Source organism: Amblyomma maculatum, chromosome 1, assembly GCF_055883805.1.
Source record: "Amblyomma maculatum isolate TAMU_Amacu chromosome 1, ASM5588380v1, whole genome shotgun sequence".
Lineage (NCBI taxonomy): Eukaryota > Metazoa > Arthropoda > Arachnida > Ixodida > Ixodidae > Amblyomma > Amblyomma maculatum.
This window is the reverse complement of record NC_139344.1, coordinates 191088234-191104373: the sequence shown is the minus strand read 5'-3', so window position 1 is coordinate 191104373 and position 16140 is coordinate 191088234. Positions and strand designations below refer to the sequence as shown.

General features: G+C 43.4%; 2 protein-coding genes across 2 annotated transcripts in view; both read left to right on the top strand.

Annotated features, from left to right (window-relative positions):
* The window catches only part of LOC146205231 (beta-alanine transporter-like), a 112874-nt gene extending 110148 nt beyond the window's left edge, over positions 1 to 2726 (top strand). Inside the window, exon 10 of the mRNA XM_084582681.1 lies at positions 2198 to 2726. Coding sequence (XP_084438807.1) covers positions 2198 to 2228 — 31 coding nt within the window. The 3' untranslated portion in view covers positions 2229 to 2726. The remainder of the gene's footprint in view (positions 1 to 2197) is intronic.
* Positions 1 to 16140, top strand: part of LOC146205227 (beta-alanine transporter-like) — a 166702-nt gene that overhangs the window by 85939 nt on the left and 64623 nt on the right. The window lies entirely within an intron of this gene.

The following is a 16140-nucleotide window of genomic DNA, read 5'->3' as shown; positions in this document are numbered from 1 at the left end:
CGTATCTCGCACCTCTGTTTGTAACTGGCGGTGCCGCAGCAGCCATCGCAGAACCAAGTCGGCCTCAAGAAACAGATATATGTCATTAATGCCATCACTCGGCGCTTATAAAGGGAAAACACATACGTTAATCGTTCTATCCTCATACGCGATCCTGCTTTGGGAGCTCAAAACTGCGCATTCGCTACAGGAAATAACTGAACTAGGGATTGCACAGCATAGCTGTGCAATCCCTAGTTCGCATCGCCTAAAACGTCTGTCCCCAAAGAGTTGAATAGGCCCCTTTCAAGTGAGCAGTCACAAATGGAAAGGAAGCTCCCCAACCAGCGCCCGGAGCACTCGTCGCTGTGTACACGCGTATCAATTCTCAACGAGAAGGCTTGACCCTTCATTCTCTGAACAACATGGAAGAGACATCAAGAGGTGCCGCCTCAAGTCCTTCAAAATACCTGTCGCTTGCCTCTGTCTTCGAGTACCGAATTCGCGTTCATGTGTTTTTTTTTTAGTCTGAGCCTGCCAACAAGCGCTCTTTGAAAACAATGTCCGCGGCGATCAATTAATCATAATTTCTCACTTTCGAAAGCACCGATAAAAAGCGTGCCTCCAGCCAGCCTCTATGTCAGCCGGGGCACAGAAAAAAGCAAAAATAAGAAACACCACTGGCAAAGAGCGCCGGCTTTGCACGCACAGACGCACGACCATCCCCCCCTCGTCCTCACTCTCCTTCTCCCGCTCCGCTTGCACGCGCGGCTGCCTGTAGCACGCGCTCCCGAGCGAGCGGGCTGCGCAGACTCCGCAGACAGCCGCGCGCTGCGCGGGTGTGCGTAGGTTTTGTAGTTCCGCTCCGCTGGAAACCGAGCGCTGGCGTCGCGGAGCAAACTCCAGCTTTGGTGCGGCTACTATCTTTCCGCGCTTGGTGCCTTCCGCGGCTCGGCTCGCGGCAGCAGTTTTTTTCCTTGTGTGTGCGAGTGCGCGCAGTATGCTCGGATACCTTCACCAACCTGTGTGCGCTGCAAGGTCATCGATTGCGCAGTTGTGCCAATTCCTAGTGTCAAAGGATTGTCACCTTTGACGCAACAGTGGTTCATGGCAATAACACATCAAGACGGACGACCCCGGCGAAAGCGACCGCATTTGGAAGTGAGTACAGCGATCGCGTTTCGTAAAAATCTGCACAGCGGAGATTATATGAATATGTATGCGTGACATAGGAGTGAATCTACTGACACATTTTAACACGAGAGCGTTAAGGAATTCGTTACTCCGATAACCAGGCGTAGTCGGCGCAGTGGCGTCCGTGCGTGTATGTCGAGTGCCATAAAGAAGGTGCTACCGTGTTCCACTCTTGCAATTTTGCGATGCTTATAACCAACCTCCTTGTTTTTGGTAATCCAAGGCGTTGGTTGAACAGACTGTCTTCAAAGAATTAAGGTTTTTTTTTTTTTTTTTTTTTTTTTTTTTTAACATGCTTGTCTTCGCAAGTGGCGCGCTCTACTCTCATATTACTTATTACAGGCTGTGGGGACAGTCTGAGCTGCAGCGCAAACACCTAATGCATAACTGCCGTGTACAATGTGATAATCGCTCAAGCTCGCGAGCTTGAAAGTGGTTGTGCCCCACTACAAGAAAACAGAATTTCAGATAGTGGTTGCCTTTTCTGTGCTTGAAATTATTAAAGCGCGTGTTATTAGCGTATTTTAATTTAGGTATGGCCTGTATGATACTGCCTTCTGAACTGTTTAGCTTATTTTTTTTTCTTCGCATCGTAACATCAGTTCATGTACTGTTTGGATTTGGTTGTTATAGTCCGCTGCTTTCTCCAAAAAACAAGTAGTTCCCTAGTAGTAATTATTTAACTTGTTTCCTTTTTTAGGTGTGAGGATAAAGCAATTTATTTTCGTGTTCAGTACTAATATTAAACAGGAAGAGTGCACTAGAGGATTGAGGCAATATTGTGGAAGCTGTTCATTGGGCTGTAAATCCTTATGAATCACCAACTAGCGGTCCGATTGGATCTCCCTACAGCTTTATCCGTGAACCTGCCAGGTATAAAACATGTTCATGCATGAAATTAAGCTTGCAGTAAATTTCAGTGCTGTGTATATTGGTTTACTTTGTGTGCTCTATATATCTTGTTCCTGGCCACTGCTGTATATTGATGTTTCACTGTAGTAAGGCTGTTGAATGATAATTGCAGGAATTTCGCCAGGGACCTGGATGCCTTGTGAGCAAGCCGGGACCTGCCAGGGACTGAGCTGGATGCCATGATAAGACTCTATATCTATAATCTTTCTTAATAAATTGATCAGACCACCTGACAATTGCTTCCTGTCATTGTAGGATCATCTGGTGCCTGACAATTGTAGCTGACCAATGGGTGTCTGTCAGTTGGAATGGTCCATTTGGTGCCTACCTGTTGGGGCTGACCATTTGGTGTTGGCCAATTGGAATAGCTCAGTTGGTATTTTCCAATCGGTATTCTTCAAAAGTGCCGAAAACACATTAGGGAATTTCCAATTGATTCCAATTGATGATTTCCAATTGGAAAGCAATAGTTATTTTTTTGCCTGGGCCGCGCTCAAGCCATCCGGCATGTTGCAATCTATTAAGCCACTCCTGACATGATTCGAGAAAGTGGGTATGGACCTTTTAGGTCCATTTCCTTTATCCTCGAACGACCACAAGGGGATCGTAATCGCCATGGACTGCCACAGACTACTTGACACGCTACACTGAAATAAAGGTGAAGTTGTTCACTTTTTTATCAACGACATTGTGCTTAGACGCAGTGCACTGTCGACCGTCATTACTGACCGAGGCAAGGTTTTAACAGCTCGGCTGCTGCAGGACACCTTAACTCAGCCATACCGATTTCTTTCTTCTCACCTTGTCATCGAGGTGATGTTTTCCTTTCGCGTGCATGAGGGGGGTGGGGGGATAATGCCACGTGCCTAGCACCGCACGGCCGCCGCGCTTGGGAACAGCGACGATGTTGTGACCGTTGGCTCGAGAGGCGTGCTGGGGGCTGAACCCTGATATCAGTGCTGGAAGCCGACGCTCCTTGGGGCTTGTCTTGACAATATTTTGTACAGTCTAAATGTTTGGGTTTGCCACACCATGTGCCATGCCTAAAATTAGTGGCTCTGTACAGAAATGTGCATGCATACCGTAATTTACTTGTTTGAGGCTGTAATAAAACCGAAACATTTGACAATTTTATATGTATCCAAACGCAAATCGTACGTAACTTCCACGTAGCACACAAAGGTTGAGAAATGACTTCATGTGTAGCTTGTTTGGACTCGACAGGTATAATTGCCTGCAAGAATTTTGCATTTATGAGTGCACCACTTTGTTTTGATATTTCAGGGTTGAAAAGGAGGTGTCAGTAAACTCAAAGGAAGCTTATTTGCAAAGACTCAGGAGGATGTTGCTGGACAGTCCAAGTCACCTCTGCCGCCTGGGTATGTGGCTGACGAGAATGGAAGCTTCTATCTTTTCCAAGATAATGCGTATTACCCAATTGTATACTTCTGATCTTGTTACCGAGGGGAACCTTGCTGATTGAAAAATGCAGACATGCTCTGCTATTGATGTCAGATTAGCAGTGAAGGTGGTAGAGTGATCTAGTCTCAGTTCCCTACTGTAGCTCAGCTGAATGGCATTTAGCTTTGGTGATTAAGTTTTATTAATGTCAACTGACGCTAATGAGACTCATGAATTGTGTATTGACTATGGTAGCATGCACAGTGTTCTAGCGTATGGCCATGAATGGTAGAAATGGTACGTCTAATTTGCTTCTCTAGCAAGTATTGTTTCTTCAGCTGCCGTAAAATTTGTTTATTTCTTCCCCAAATGTTTCTGGGCTGGGATCTCTCCTTGCTACACTGGAGAGAAATAAAAATTATTGAATTTGGTAATAACATACTGATTAAACTGGCCAATGCATCTCTGTACTCCCTATGGTATCCTCTTGTTTCCATAGATTATTTGGTAGGTGTTTGTTCTCAGCCTCACCTGGATCCCATAGCACTCCACTACGGTACCTCTTTCTCTCTCACTCCCGCCTTTCCTTCCCATATAGCACAGCTTGTGTGTTCGGCGAGAAGTGTGAAGGATACCGTACGTTTCTTTTCATGTAGTACACAGATTTTCAATTTACGCAGTTATTTGCAAGGCACCCATGTACTGTGCAATGTCAGTGCACATTGAAGAACCCCAGGTGGTTGAAATTTCCAGAGCCCTCCACACTATGGCATCTCTCAGCCTGAGTTGCTTAACCCTATAAGCTAAACAAATTAAGCTAAACTAAATGTCTTCAGTTGGTTTGTTTTTTTGGGGGGAAAAAAAGCGCAGTATCTGCTTCACCCCTCAGTGGATACCGACACAAAGTGGACATATTACAAATGTTAGACAATTTTGCTAGGCTCTGAATCTCCGAATTAGTGCATATGTGTTTTACAAATCAAGTCCTCGTAGTCCTGTGTGCACTTTTTATTTTATGTAGATATTGCAGTCAATGAAACTTGAAACCTTTGGCTTTATTAAAGGAGAAAAATGACTCTGATATTGTTTGGGCAGAGGCTGTTTCTCTTATTTTTTCACTGGTGCATATGACACCCCCTGGAAAAATATTTCTGGCTATGCTCCTAGTCTGTAATGCTTTGTTTCCTGCTTGTCAAAAGCACTAAACAATGCTTTACTAATGCATGTACCAGAATAACATAGTTATGGTAGCCGTGGTACCATCCAAGGTGGCAGAGCCAATAATTAAATTTTGTTTAGCCTTTATAGTTTGTTCAGGGTGGCAGACCTGTGCACATTAGGTCAAAATTTGTATTTCCCCAGCATTTGAATGTGGCATAACACTACTGCCAGTCCTGCTTAGATGTTCTTATGATGGCATATTTTGTGGGCATCGTGTGTAGGGTTATTATGTCTGTTTATTTACTATTATACTGCAATCTTTGAAGAAAGCATTTTGCCTGTTGACGATATAACAAAAAAAAAAAAAAAGATTAATTTTAAGTCTGCAAGAAACTGAAACCAGCTAGAAATACAAAAAACTTATACTTAAAAACTGAGCTTAGAAAAGTTCCTCAAGCTGGTGATGTTTTCCTGTCAAACAGTTTGGTGAGTGCTGCGTGCATGCATTTTGTGTAGCGTCACACTGGGAGTAGGTGTAGTTTTTGCTCACTGGGATGCAATGAGAGAACATGTCTTGTGTGAAAGAAGACTTGCTCATAAAAGCAGAGGAAAATGCATCTGTGCTTAGTGGATGTCGTAAAATGTGCGTAATTATTCCATACAGTAGTCAACTGTCAAGTTTTGCATGGAAATAAATCCCATGCTCTCGCTGCTTATAACAATTCATCAGTTTCAAAAAAGGGAGAAATTGTAGTCTCACATGCTAATAAAAAGCTTTAATTAAATGGGCCGAGCCAGATTTATTGCTGGCACATTTGTATTTTGCAGTGTTAGCTGTTCAAGGCAAACGCTTCTGCGCGAACCATGTTTGTTGTCATCATTGTCGCAGAGCATCCATGCAGCTGAGGGTAATCAGAACGAGGGTGACACCTAGCACAGGGCGCCATGCCACTGGGGTGCTGTAATGAGACCACCTGTGCTCATAGTGCCTCATGGCAACTTTCTGAATTCAAACAGAGGGAAGGTTCCCAGGAAAATCATGTTTGTGTTCATACTCATTTCACGTCTGGGTAGCCAGATGTGACTGGGAGGACACCTTGTATGACATCCCGCACAGGTTACATCTTTCTTTCTCCCTCCCCCTAGTTGTTACCAAATGTGCTCATGTCTCTTTTAAAACAAAAAGTGGCTTTTTGACAGCTGTTAAAAATATCCCTTTAGGTTCAACAACATTATGCTTCTTTCTGTGCACACAGTGTGTTCGAGTCAAAAGTAGAAAAAGAAAATGAAAAGGCACTGTATGATCAGTAACTTGTTTCCTTTTTTCCCTTCAGAAAAAAGAAGCCAGGTGGAGCAGGAAATGTGCTGAACCAGCTGTTCAGCAAGAAGCAGAAAATTAGTACACTGGTTAGTGTTGACCTTCTCTTTTACGTAGTAAGAATGCTGATCAGTTTAGAATGCAGAACACATTTCATTGTTTAACACTATTGATGGTCAGGATTTTTTTATGATAGGTCATTCTAACTTTGGTACTCGTAATCGCATTATGTATGCTGACCCTGTAATTTGCTGTTTTCTTTTTTCTTTTTATAATAAAATGAAAGCCAGGAGCAAGTAATCAGTGTAAAATTCAGTTTGGACTTAACCCTGTTTAACTGTCCTACAGTGTTTAGCCTTGCTTACTCTGTCTTGGCTGCCTTTCAACCCTTGCTCAGTTTCCTTTGACTTTTTTTTACCCATCTTCTGCACCTTGTTCTGTCTGTAAACCATAAAACATTTTCTAGACAGCATTGCGCAGAGGCTCCATGAGTGCCATTGTGTAGTCACCAAAGCCATTTTATCATGCACTTTGTGGCATCGTTTCATGAACCAACAATGTTTTCAACACGATAGTGGTTACAACTCATAACTTCTTGGAGTCTTGTATATCCATTGTCAAAAGGAAGGCAACTTTGTTGAATATAAATTGAATTTCCTTGAATCCAAAGCCAAATGGTCGAGGTTTGTTGTGCACCATGTAATTCATAGAACCACATTTAGACTGAATACACATCTGTTCAGCAATGCATAAAATATTGGCGACTAAAATTGACGTTTTTGACGAGCATTGCCTTCCATTTACTTTTTGATGGTACCTGTACTGGTAAGGTATTGCATTGGTGCTGAGTTATTGATTTGCTGAGATCATGAAATGAAAACAGTATGCAATATGGCTGGTTATTTGGGGGAAAAAAACCTTTCATTATCGTCCAAGATTTGCATCCAGCATAATGTTTTTTTTCTTTCTTTTTGTGCCTTGGAAGGGGGACGACTATATACCGCCTGTGTTACTGCTTGGACAGACTTTGTTATTCTTCTTGCATGTAATATGAAAAGTGAGAGGCCTGATGCATTCTTAGCTGCTTCGTTGATGAGGTTCTTTGTTGTAGAAGCATAGAAGGGTCAGGGTGTGGGCTAGTGGGTAATTAAACTATGGCCACCCCAATGGTGACTTCCAAATTTAGTTGGGGTGCGCCCAGAATTTGGCATGCTTTTGCTTTTGTAGTTCATGATTGATTGTGCCCTGATGTAGTACAAGCTAGTACAAGCTTCAGTGTAGAGCTCCGCTCTCTAACAGGCAGGAAAAGTCAAAACTGGACTGGGACAGCTACAAGCAGAGTGAAGGCATTGCAGAGGATCTGCAGAATACAATCGAGGCAACGACGGGTAAGTAACTGTAGCATTTTCCCACACTTTTATTTGCCGACCCATGTCTGTTTACTTGATTTTGTCCTTGGGGCTTGTTTTAGAGTAACTTTGAGAAATACAGTCACGCAGACTTGAAGTCATTTGTAGAGATAAGCTGCGTAAGTACACAAGTGGTTCTTGCTATATTTCAGGAGATTTGAACTTTGCTTCAGTGGCATGACAAATGACACCCATTTCGATCATTGGTATACCTCCTATAGTATTTGCTGATCTTATACTGCTATGAAACAGTCAACGTAAAAGCATGGGCTGCCTGATGTCAAGTTAATAGAAATGACAACAGAAATCTGCATTCGATTTTAGATTTTTTAAAACATTATTTTCCGTCCTTCTAATTGGCAGGAAAGGCCAATGAAAAATTTTGATCAAGTCTCACTCCACATACAGCTGACAGTGACAAGGCAGCAGAATCAGTGTACTGTATACTATAGAAAAGGAACGAAGCTTTGGCAGTTTCTGTGAAAGGCAGAACAAAGTAACCGAGGTACAATAAAGGTAGGGGTATACAAAAAGGGCAGTGGTGAAATAATGTGTATATTGGTATTTATAAAAAAAAATTGTTTTTCTATAATTTTGCCAACTTAGTTGGGACTAAGGTTTAACTGCAGGGTTGGCAGCTGTAATTTTTTCTTCAGAATTTTAATGACCATTATGGTTTGTGTCACTGCAGGTGGGTGGAGCAAATGTGGGTTAAAATGAAGAAGCAGTGTTAAGGCATTGATCTGTTATATTCCCTGTGATCACGTGTGCCTGTGGTATGGAGATTTAGATTGTTTCAGTGCTGTATACTTCTCATGTTTGTCCTGCTGAGTTTCAAAATAGAAATTCTATGGTTCAAATTCTTTCAGTTCAGTCGTGTCCGACTCTTCGTGACCCTATGGACCATATCACGCCACGCTTTCCGGTCTCTCACTATCTTCCTAACATCACATAACTTCATCTGCAGCGCCTCGAGGATGCCATCTAACCATCGCGTTCGCTGCCTACCCCTTCTCCGGTGACCCTCAACCTTTCCCAACATAAAATCTTTCTCCAGCGACTCCTCTCTTCTCATCAGATGACCAAAGTAGCTGAGCGTTAACTTTAGAATTTGACCCTCCAATGAGCAGTCAGGGTTTATGGTCGACAATATCGACTGATTTGATCTTCTGGCCGTCCAAGGAACTCTCAAGATTCTCCGCCAGCACCACAATTCAAACACGTCAATTCTTCGGCGGTCAGCCTTCTTCACAGTACAACTCTCGCATCCATACATCACAACTGGAAATACCATACATAGCACGAGTTATACGGATCTTGGTTGGCAGGCTAATGTCTCTGCTCTTTACTAGGCGGTCAAGGCTAGCCATGACTCTCTTTCCCAGAAGTAGGCGTCTCCTAATTTCATGGCTGCAGTCTCCTTCCAGGGTTATCTTGGAGCCCAAGAAGAGAAAATTTGTCACAGCTTCCACTTGTTGTCCCTTGATGCTCCAGGACTTGATGGGGCAAGATGCCATGATCTTTGTCTTTTTAATGTTCAGTTTAAGCCCAAACTTCTCACTCTCTTGTACGCGCATCAGAAGTCTCTTGAGTTCCACTTCACTTTCTGCCATTAAAGTGGTATCATCCGCATATCTAAGGTTGTTGATACGTTTCCCAGCAATCTTCACTCTAGCTGAAGACTCGTCCAGACCGGCCTTCCATTCCAAATTCTTTAGCAGTGTGTTTTTCAAATCAAAATCAGTACGCAAGGTCACATTGTTCACTCGAAAAAAAAATTGGAGTTAAAGAGGCCAGTAGCTGATTTTAAGGGGACAAAATACTAAAATTTAGGTCTAAAATATTTTTCGGCGCAATGGAAATATTGATGTTTAATATGTTCGATTCCATAGTGGATTTGGTAGAAACGGTGTTGAAAATTTTTGCCGAGAATTTTTCGATCAGTGCATGCGGCTGTCTTTATGTAGTCCGATGCTAGAAACCATGAGCAGCGACCACGATGATGGCTGGTGGTCGAGAAAAAAGATGTACCGAAAACAAATATAAATTTCACTCGCCAGACAGTGATTAAATATTTTTTTGCTTTGAGGAACACTCTTTTTCAGTTTCACACTAAAGGCTGTTACGGCACAATAATGCAAGCCTCGTCGACGAAAGTTTTAGTGGGCACTATAATCGCTTCATTCATGCAATTCCAAACACTGTGGTGCCATCTAGTGGCAAAACCTGAAAGCATGCCTCTCGCAGTGCAAAATGAGGAGTGGTTTTATTTAAGGACGCAGTGCATCAGCATCAGCATCATCAGCCAGACTATACCCACTGTTGGGCGAAGGCCTCTCCCATATTTCTCCAATTAACCCGGTTCTGTGCTAGCTGCATACACTTGACCCCTGCGAACTTCTTAACCTCATCCGCCCACCTAACTTTCTGCCGCCCCCCGCTATGCTTTCCTTCCCTTGGAATCCAATTTGTTACCCTTAGTGACCATTGGTTATCCTCTCTTCGCACTACATGTTCTGCCCATGTCCATTTCTTCTTAATTTCCGCTAGAATGACTCAGTGCAGAGAGCGCAAAATATAATAAATAATGACAAGCACTTCTAGAAGTAACAAGAAAGTGTGCACTTACGAAAATCCGAAAATCAGCGATATTTTGCTGATATATGTAGTCACGTGGGGTATTACCTTGAAAGTAATAGGGTTTCTTCGCTGGATAGCACCTCGTTTTTTTTAATGCGATTTTCAATGGCAAATTAAAATTGTAAAGCCTCTGATATTTTAGTGCTCGATCTGTACTCTATGAGGCAAGGTCTTTTCAACTCTACCATAATCCTTTGATATATTTTGGCGAGTGTTCTTTCCCTTTAAAGATAAATATTTTGACACAGTAGATATTCGATTGTTCAAAGTGCGTGATCTCATGAGAGTTGCATCAGAATGGGAGGATATAGTAATTTGAAGAATTTTTCAGTCGGTGTATGTGTCAGAAAATGTGAAGAACAAAGAAAAAAATGCATTCTGGATGACTTGAAAAGCAATCCTTCGTTGAGCATTGTGATCCTCATCTTGGCACATGCCTTGAATGCTCTTGTATTATTCTTGTGCTAGTGTTTACACTGTTGTGGGCATTTTTTGCAAGTGCTCTAGTATGAAAGCACTGATGCATACCACGACAATGGGAGGGCTGCGGCTGGCCCATCACTGCACTTGTCAGCATCAAGAAAGTGCTGCTTTCTTTTCTTTCTTAGTTTTGCTGAAAAGTCTGTATCAGGCTCAATTTCATTAACCTGAAGCAAGATCTTTTCGTTCTTGTAATCTGGTAGCACATTTTGTTGAAGTGGCAGTACCTTAAAGAACTATCCAACACAGTTTTTCATTTGGATTTCTGATTCCATCTGGAATGAATTAGAGCACTGTACATAGTCACCTTTGATATTGGATGGTGCAAGACTCTTCTGCAATATTTCAGGCCATGTCACCTCATATTCTACTTTTCATTGTTTAGGAGAAACCCCTCGGGTAGTGTAGACTTGCCTGCAAATTGAAGCCATACAGCTTTCACAGAAACAAGGAAAATGTGTCCTGGTCTGGTGTTCAAGCCATGGATAACCACCTCACAGGAATGTTCGCTTACCAACTGAGCTAGCCGGGACTGCTGGCGTATATGGTAGGGCGAAATGATTGGTCAACCTAAAGTTGGAATGGTGTCGGTCCTATGTCAGAATATCAGCAGTACAGCTGTGTCATATATCATTGTGGCATCTACAACATTTGGCACTAACTGTCGCATATTTTGTGTTGTTTTTTGTTTTGTTTTCTCTTCCAAATTCCAAACATAAATCACAAGCAATACTCTCACCCTGTTACTCCTACCACAGTGCTAAATTTCCAGTGTTGACACTTTTTCTGTTCGTCTTAGTTGACTTGCTGCAGCTTTATTGAAATGCATGTCAACTAATATTTTCATGAAAGTTCTTGGAAGCACTAGGCCTACTAATAAATAGTCATTTATGTCAAGTTAGCAAGATTATGATTACATGTTATATTTTTAGATAATCTTGAATTGACCTATGGCTGTTACTGTGCATCACCTTGTCCGAACTGACATGTTTGTTTCCTTACAGTTGGGCAAGAATCTTGGTTTTAGTAAGATGTGGATGCATTGTGAAATGAGCTAGACTATTTTATGTGCAGGAAGCAAGCATTCCTTCAGCGTGCTGACCTGCACCAGTTTTAAATTGAGAAGACCCTCAGAGCGAAGGGCCGATCTACTAACTACCTCTGAGCACTGTTCTCGTTCATTTTTTCCCCATTCATGTGAATATCACAGTTTGTCATCATATCATAATAAAGACATTGTTCAAAATGTACCATGCTGCTGTGTGATATCCTCTGTAACGTGCCATTGTCATCTGCAGCCACAGTTAAGGAAATGCTCTTTTGAAGACTTGACCCCCATATATCATGAGCCTCTAGAGCGTCGTGCACTGCTTTTCTTGTGTGTGCTGTGACGTACAGGCACGGCCAAAATACTATGGAGCATGCTGTGGTGTTTGAAATTCTTTTCCCCACTGCATAGACGAGGTACAATGCTGTTTTGGCTTTATGCGCAAGTGCACCAGTGGCACTTGCTAACATATATGTGTAAAGTACTTCTTGTTAGGTAAGATGTTAGGTAAAGTATGATAAGAACTTGACTGCCGAAACGTACTCCATAACATTGCGGCTGGGACTTTACATTCTAGTTAACACTTACAGTTGCTTTTTGGTCTGCTTCAGTTTTTCAGTGCAGTTTTCTTCAACTTGGACTACCAAAATGTACAATCATGAGTGGCCTTGTGCTTTGCATTGGCTTTAAAAACTTGATAAGCAAACCTAAAGTCAAGTCATGTGACCCTCTTCATACCAGTAACACAAAAATGTAACATTTTGGGAAAAAAAAACAAGACTGCCAAAATATCAGTTTCTTGGAACAAGTGTTACCCAAAGGGTAGCTGCTTGGGCTTGTTGGTTCATGAGTTAAATGGAAGAAACGTAGCACAAAAAATTATAGGGGACCTTGAAGCTCCATCTTTAAAGGGACACTAAAGACAGCCAAAGATGGTATGAAAATCTAATAAACTACATTTGGTGACACTGTCGCCGCATATCCGGCAGCAAAAAATCGAATAATTGCTGAGATATTGCGATAACAAGTTGAGGTTTTTTTCTTGTTCCCGCCGGTAGAATTCAAACTGTGCCGTCCGACTACGTAGTCGGAGTTGAGTGACGCACACTGTGACGTAAGCGGAGATTCCGTGATAGCTAGCGAGCCGGCGCGGCCCGCGGCGTTGCATCCCTCAAGAGCCAACATGGCAACAGCGTACTCGCAATGACGGCCTCAGCCGAAATAAATAAAACGATGAAGAGAGTAATTTACCGAGGGATGGGCCCATAAAGGAAGAAAAAAAAAACATAGAGCGCTTGTAATGCACAATACTTTACATGTTTCTCAAGCTTTTGCGCTCCTTCTTGCACTGTGTATAAACAAACCGAGCCTTCGGTCATCGCAACGCTTCCTGACATGTTTACATACAAATAAGATTTAGTTACCAGCAAAATAGTGTCCTCGCTGTTGCGCTTGTCAGTTTTGAAGCTTCGTCGCACTTTTTTCCTTCAAGGTTTGTGCTACAACTCCGTGTTCAGCGAAAATTACGTCCACGGTAGCAGAACATGACCGAAGTACCGGCGCCACTACATTTGCCAGCGCTGTGAAATTCCACATGTTAAAATGGATCCAGTGCACAATATAGTGCGCACAGGCATCCAGAACATTAGTTGCAAGACGTGAGAGCAGGCAGCATGCGCCGATGATCAAGAAATTGTAATTTTTAGACCGGCAGCGGAAACACCTTATTGTAAATGGGGCCATAACATAAAAACTAGAAATATTTCTAAGGTTCCTGTGGCGTTCGTTCAACACATTTATTTATTCAAAAGGAGGAGTAGATATGACGCGGCGTAGCCGAGCGGTTAGCGCCGAACGTTACGTAGCAAGTAGTAGCGAGTTCGAGTCTTACCACTACTGGCGTTTCTTTTTTTTGTTTTTTTTTTTTTACAAATCGATTTTTTTTTTAATCTTTTGTAACGTATTTCTGGTGCTTTGTTATTTTTAGTTTTTACTTTTTACCCGAAGTCCTTTTTTTCGCCAGGCGACGAGCACAATATATCGACGCTCTCCTTGGTATGAGCGGCAAGTATGCGCCTTTTGTTTACGACGCCTGCAAATAGCACGTTGAAGGTCTTGTTGACGCAGTATATGTTGGTCAGATGTGCCATGATTTAGTGAACAATTGAATGATAATGCGGTTTTCCTTTGGTACTTAGCATATGTATGCTTTTCGTGGCGTACGTAGCTGCAGTCGAGCGGTCAGGTCGCAGTCGAAACCGCAACGGCGGCGATATGTTGGCGCAGAAGTGTGAACGAAGGAGCGTGTCGGCGGTAGCGGATTTCGCTCGCTCGTGCCTCCGAATGCTCAAATGGGAACCATCAAGGCGCATCTGCTGCTCCAAGCTCGTAATTCAGGCGCTGTAGGTTCAAACAAACTATCCGAGTGCGCAAGAAATGCCTGAGCCGAAACATAACCAAAACTGAAGTGGGCGCCTGTGGCGCCTCCAAGTATATTTTTGTATTTGCCTTGCAACGTTTACGTTGTCTTTTCGCCGTCGTTCACGTATGATAAAAGCCTGTTATCATGTTTGAGAAAAAATGTACTACCGCATTCAAACATGCAACGTAATTCGCATTTGTCAGCCTCCGGGATCCCTAGCGCGCCATGTGATTTGTAGTTGCGAGCCTCGGCCGTTTGGCTGTGGTGGCGGTACCTGTATTTCTGTTATTCTTCTTTACTACCTTATAACAGCTCTGTTTTCAGTAAGAGTGGTCTTTTTGTAATCGGGAACTGGCATTCTATCGATGCAAACCCACTTCCTTTCTCTCTTTAGTGTTCCTTTAAGGATATTGTTATGTGGTGGCATGACAAGCGATGGAACACGGCGACGCAGCAGAAACGAACGACATGATGACATGACGATGAAATATGCTTTAATGGCCAGTGGGCCTGGCGCGAGCGCTTCGCCCCGCGCCACTGCCCGCTTCGTCATCTTAGTAGCATTACCCGGGGCCACCGAGCGATCGTCCAGATCGATTGCTAGAAATCCAATGCATGACGTGACGATGAACACAGATACAGGATTGGGACATGAAACACTGGACACCACAATGAATGCGAAGATGGGAAGAATGCTTGCACCGGAGCATCAAGTTCAATCTTCACCGTTTGCCAAAGGCTAAGGCTCATGGACACGCCGAACGGCTTGGGCGGGGTTGCTGTCTTCGCTCGAGTGGTCGTGAGGTCGCTTCGTCGTGGGGTCGGCTTTGGGCTCTTCCTGGTCGTCGTGTGTTGTGGTCAGGGCTGGGGACAGCAGCTGGTCGGGTCTGAGCAAAAAGAGCTGGGCGGCAATCTCCATGGGCTTTTGGCAGATCGGCCCTGCGTACGGTTGGCTTCGACGGTGCAAGGCGAGGATGGGGATGAACTGCACCTCCAACCAAATGTTATGTGGTGGCATGACAAGCGATGGAACACGGCGACACAACAGAAACGGAACGACGTGGTGACATGACGATGAAATATGCTTTAATGGCCAGCGGGCCTGGCACAAGCGCTTCGCCCCGTGCCACTGCCCGCTTTGTCATCTTCGTAGCAATATGACATAATAGCATAGGCTACCAGGCCACATATAAAGCCCCGTTTTAACCAAGCCATGTGAACATGCCTGCATGGCCTAAGGGTAATGTGAATACGAGGGCCCTGGCAGGCTGATTCTGATCATCATCATCATCAGCTGCAATATACCCACTGCAAGGCGAAGCCTCTCCCATTTTCCTCCAATTAGCCTGGTCCTGTGCTAGCTGCATCCACTTAACCCCTGCAAACTTCTCAAATTCATCCACCCACCTGACTTTCTTCCACCCTATGCTTCGCTTTCCTTCCCTTGGGATCTAGTTGGTTACTTTTGCAGACTATCGATTATACTGTATTTGCACTACATGTCCTGCTCATGCCCATTTCTCCTTGATTTCGACTAAAATGTCAGTAACTCGAGTTATTTCTCTGACCACTCTGCACGCTTCCTTTCTCTTGATGTTACACGTACCATTTTCCATTCCATAGCCCTCTGTGTTGTCCTCAACTTAATTAGAACCTTTTTCGTTAGCCTTCATGTTTCAGCCCCATAGGTGAGTACTGGTAAGATGCAACTGTTATGCACTACTTTCCTCTTGAGCAAGATCAGTAAGTTGCTAGTCATGATATGAGAGCCTTCTGATATCACCCTCCTATATGAAAGGAAAGGCCCCAGTTGGCAGCTCCTGCCAAGCATAACATTAGGCAAACCTACATCTAGTCAGTGTGCACCCATGTAAACCGCTAGCTACTGCCTGACAGTGTGATACTCGTCTTTCACTCAATACTGGTGCTGGCGCCGGATTTTTCGGTGAACGGGGCCTTTAACGTTGTCGCATTAAAAGGACACTGGCAGAGAAAGAAGCCACACACGGTGCTACACATAGCGCTTTGTGTGCCTTCTTTCTCTGTCCGTGTTCTTTTTGCTTGTTTTTTCCATTGAAGTGCTATTCGCTATGTAAATGGCTGCCTTATGCCTATTTGTTGCTGGAAACTTTCTATTCTGTCAATAAGTGAAGTGTGATAGGCATGAATGGCTTCC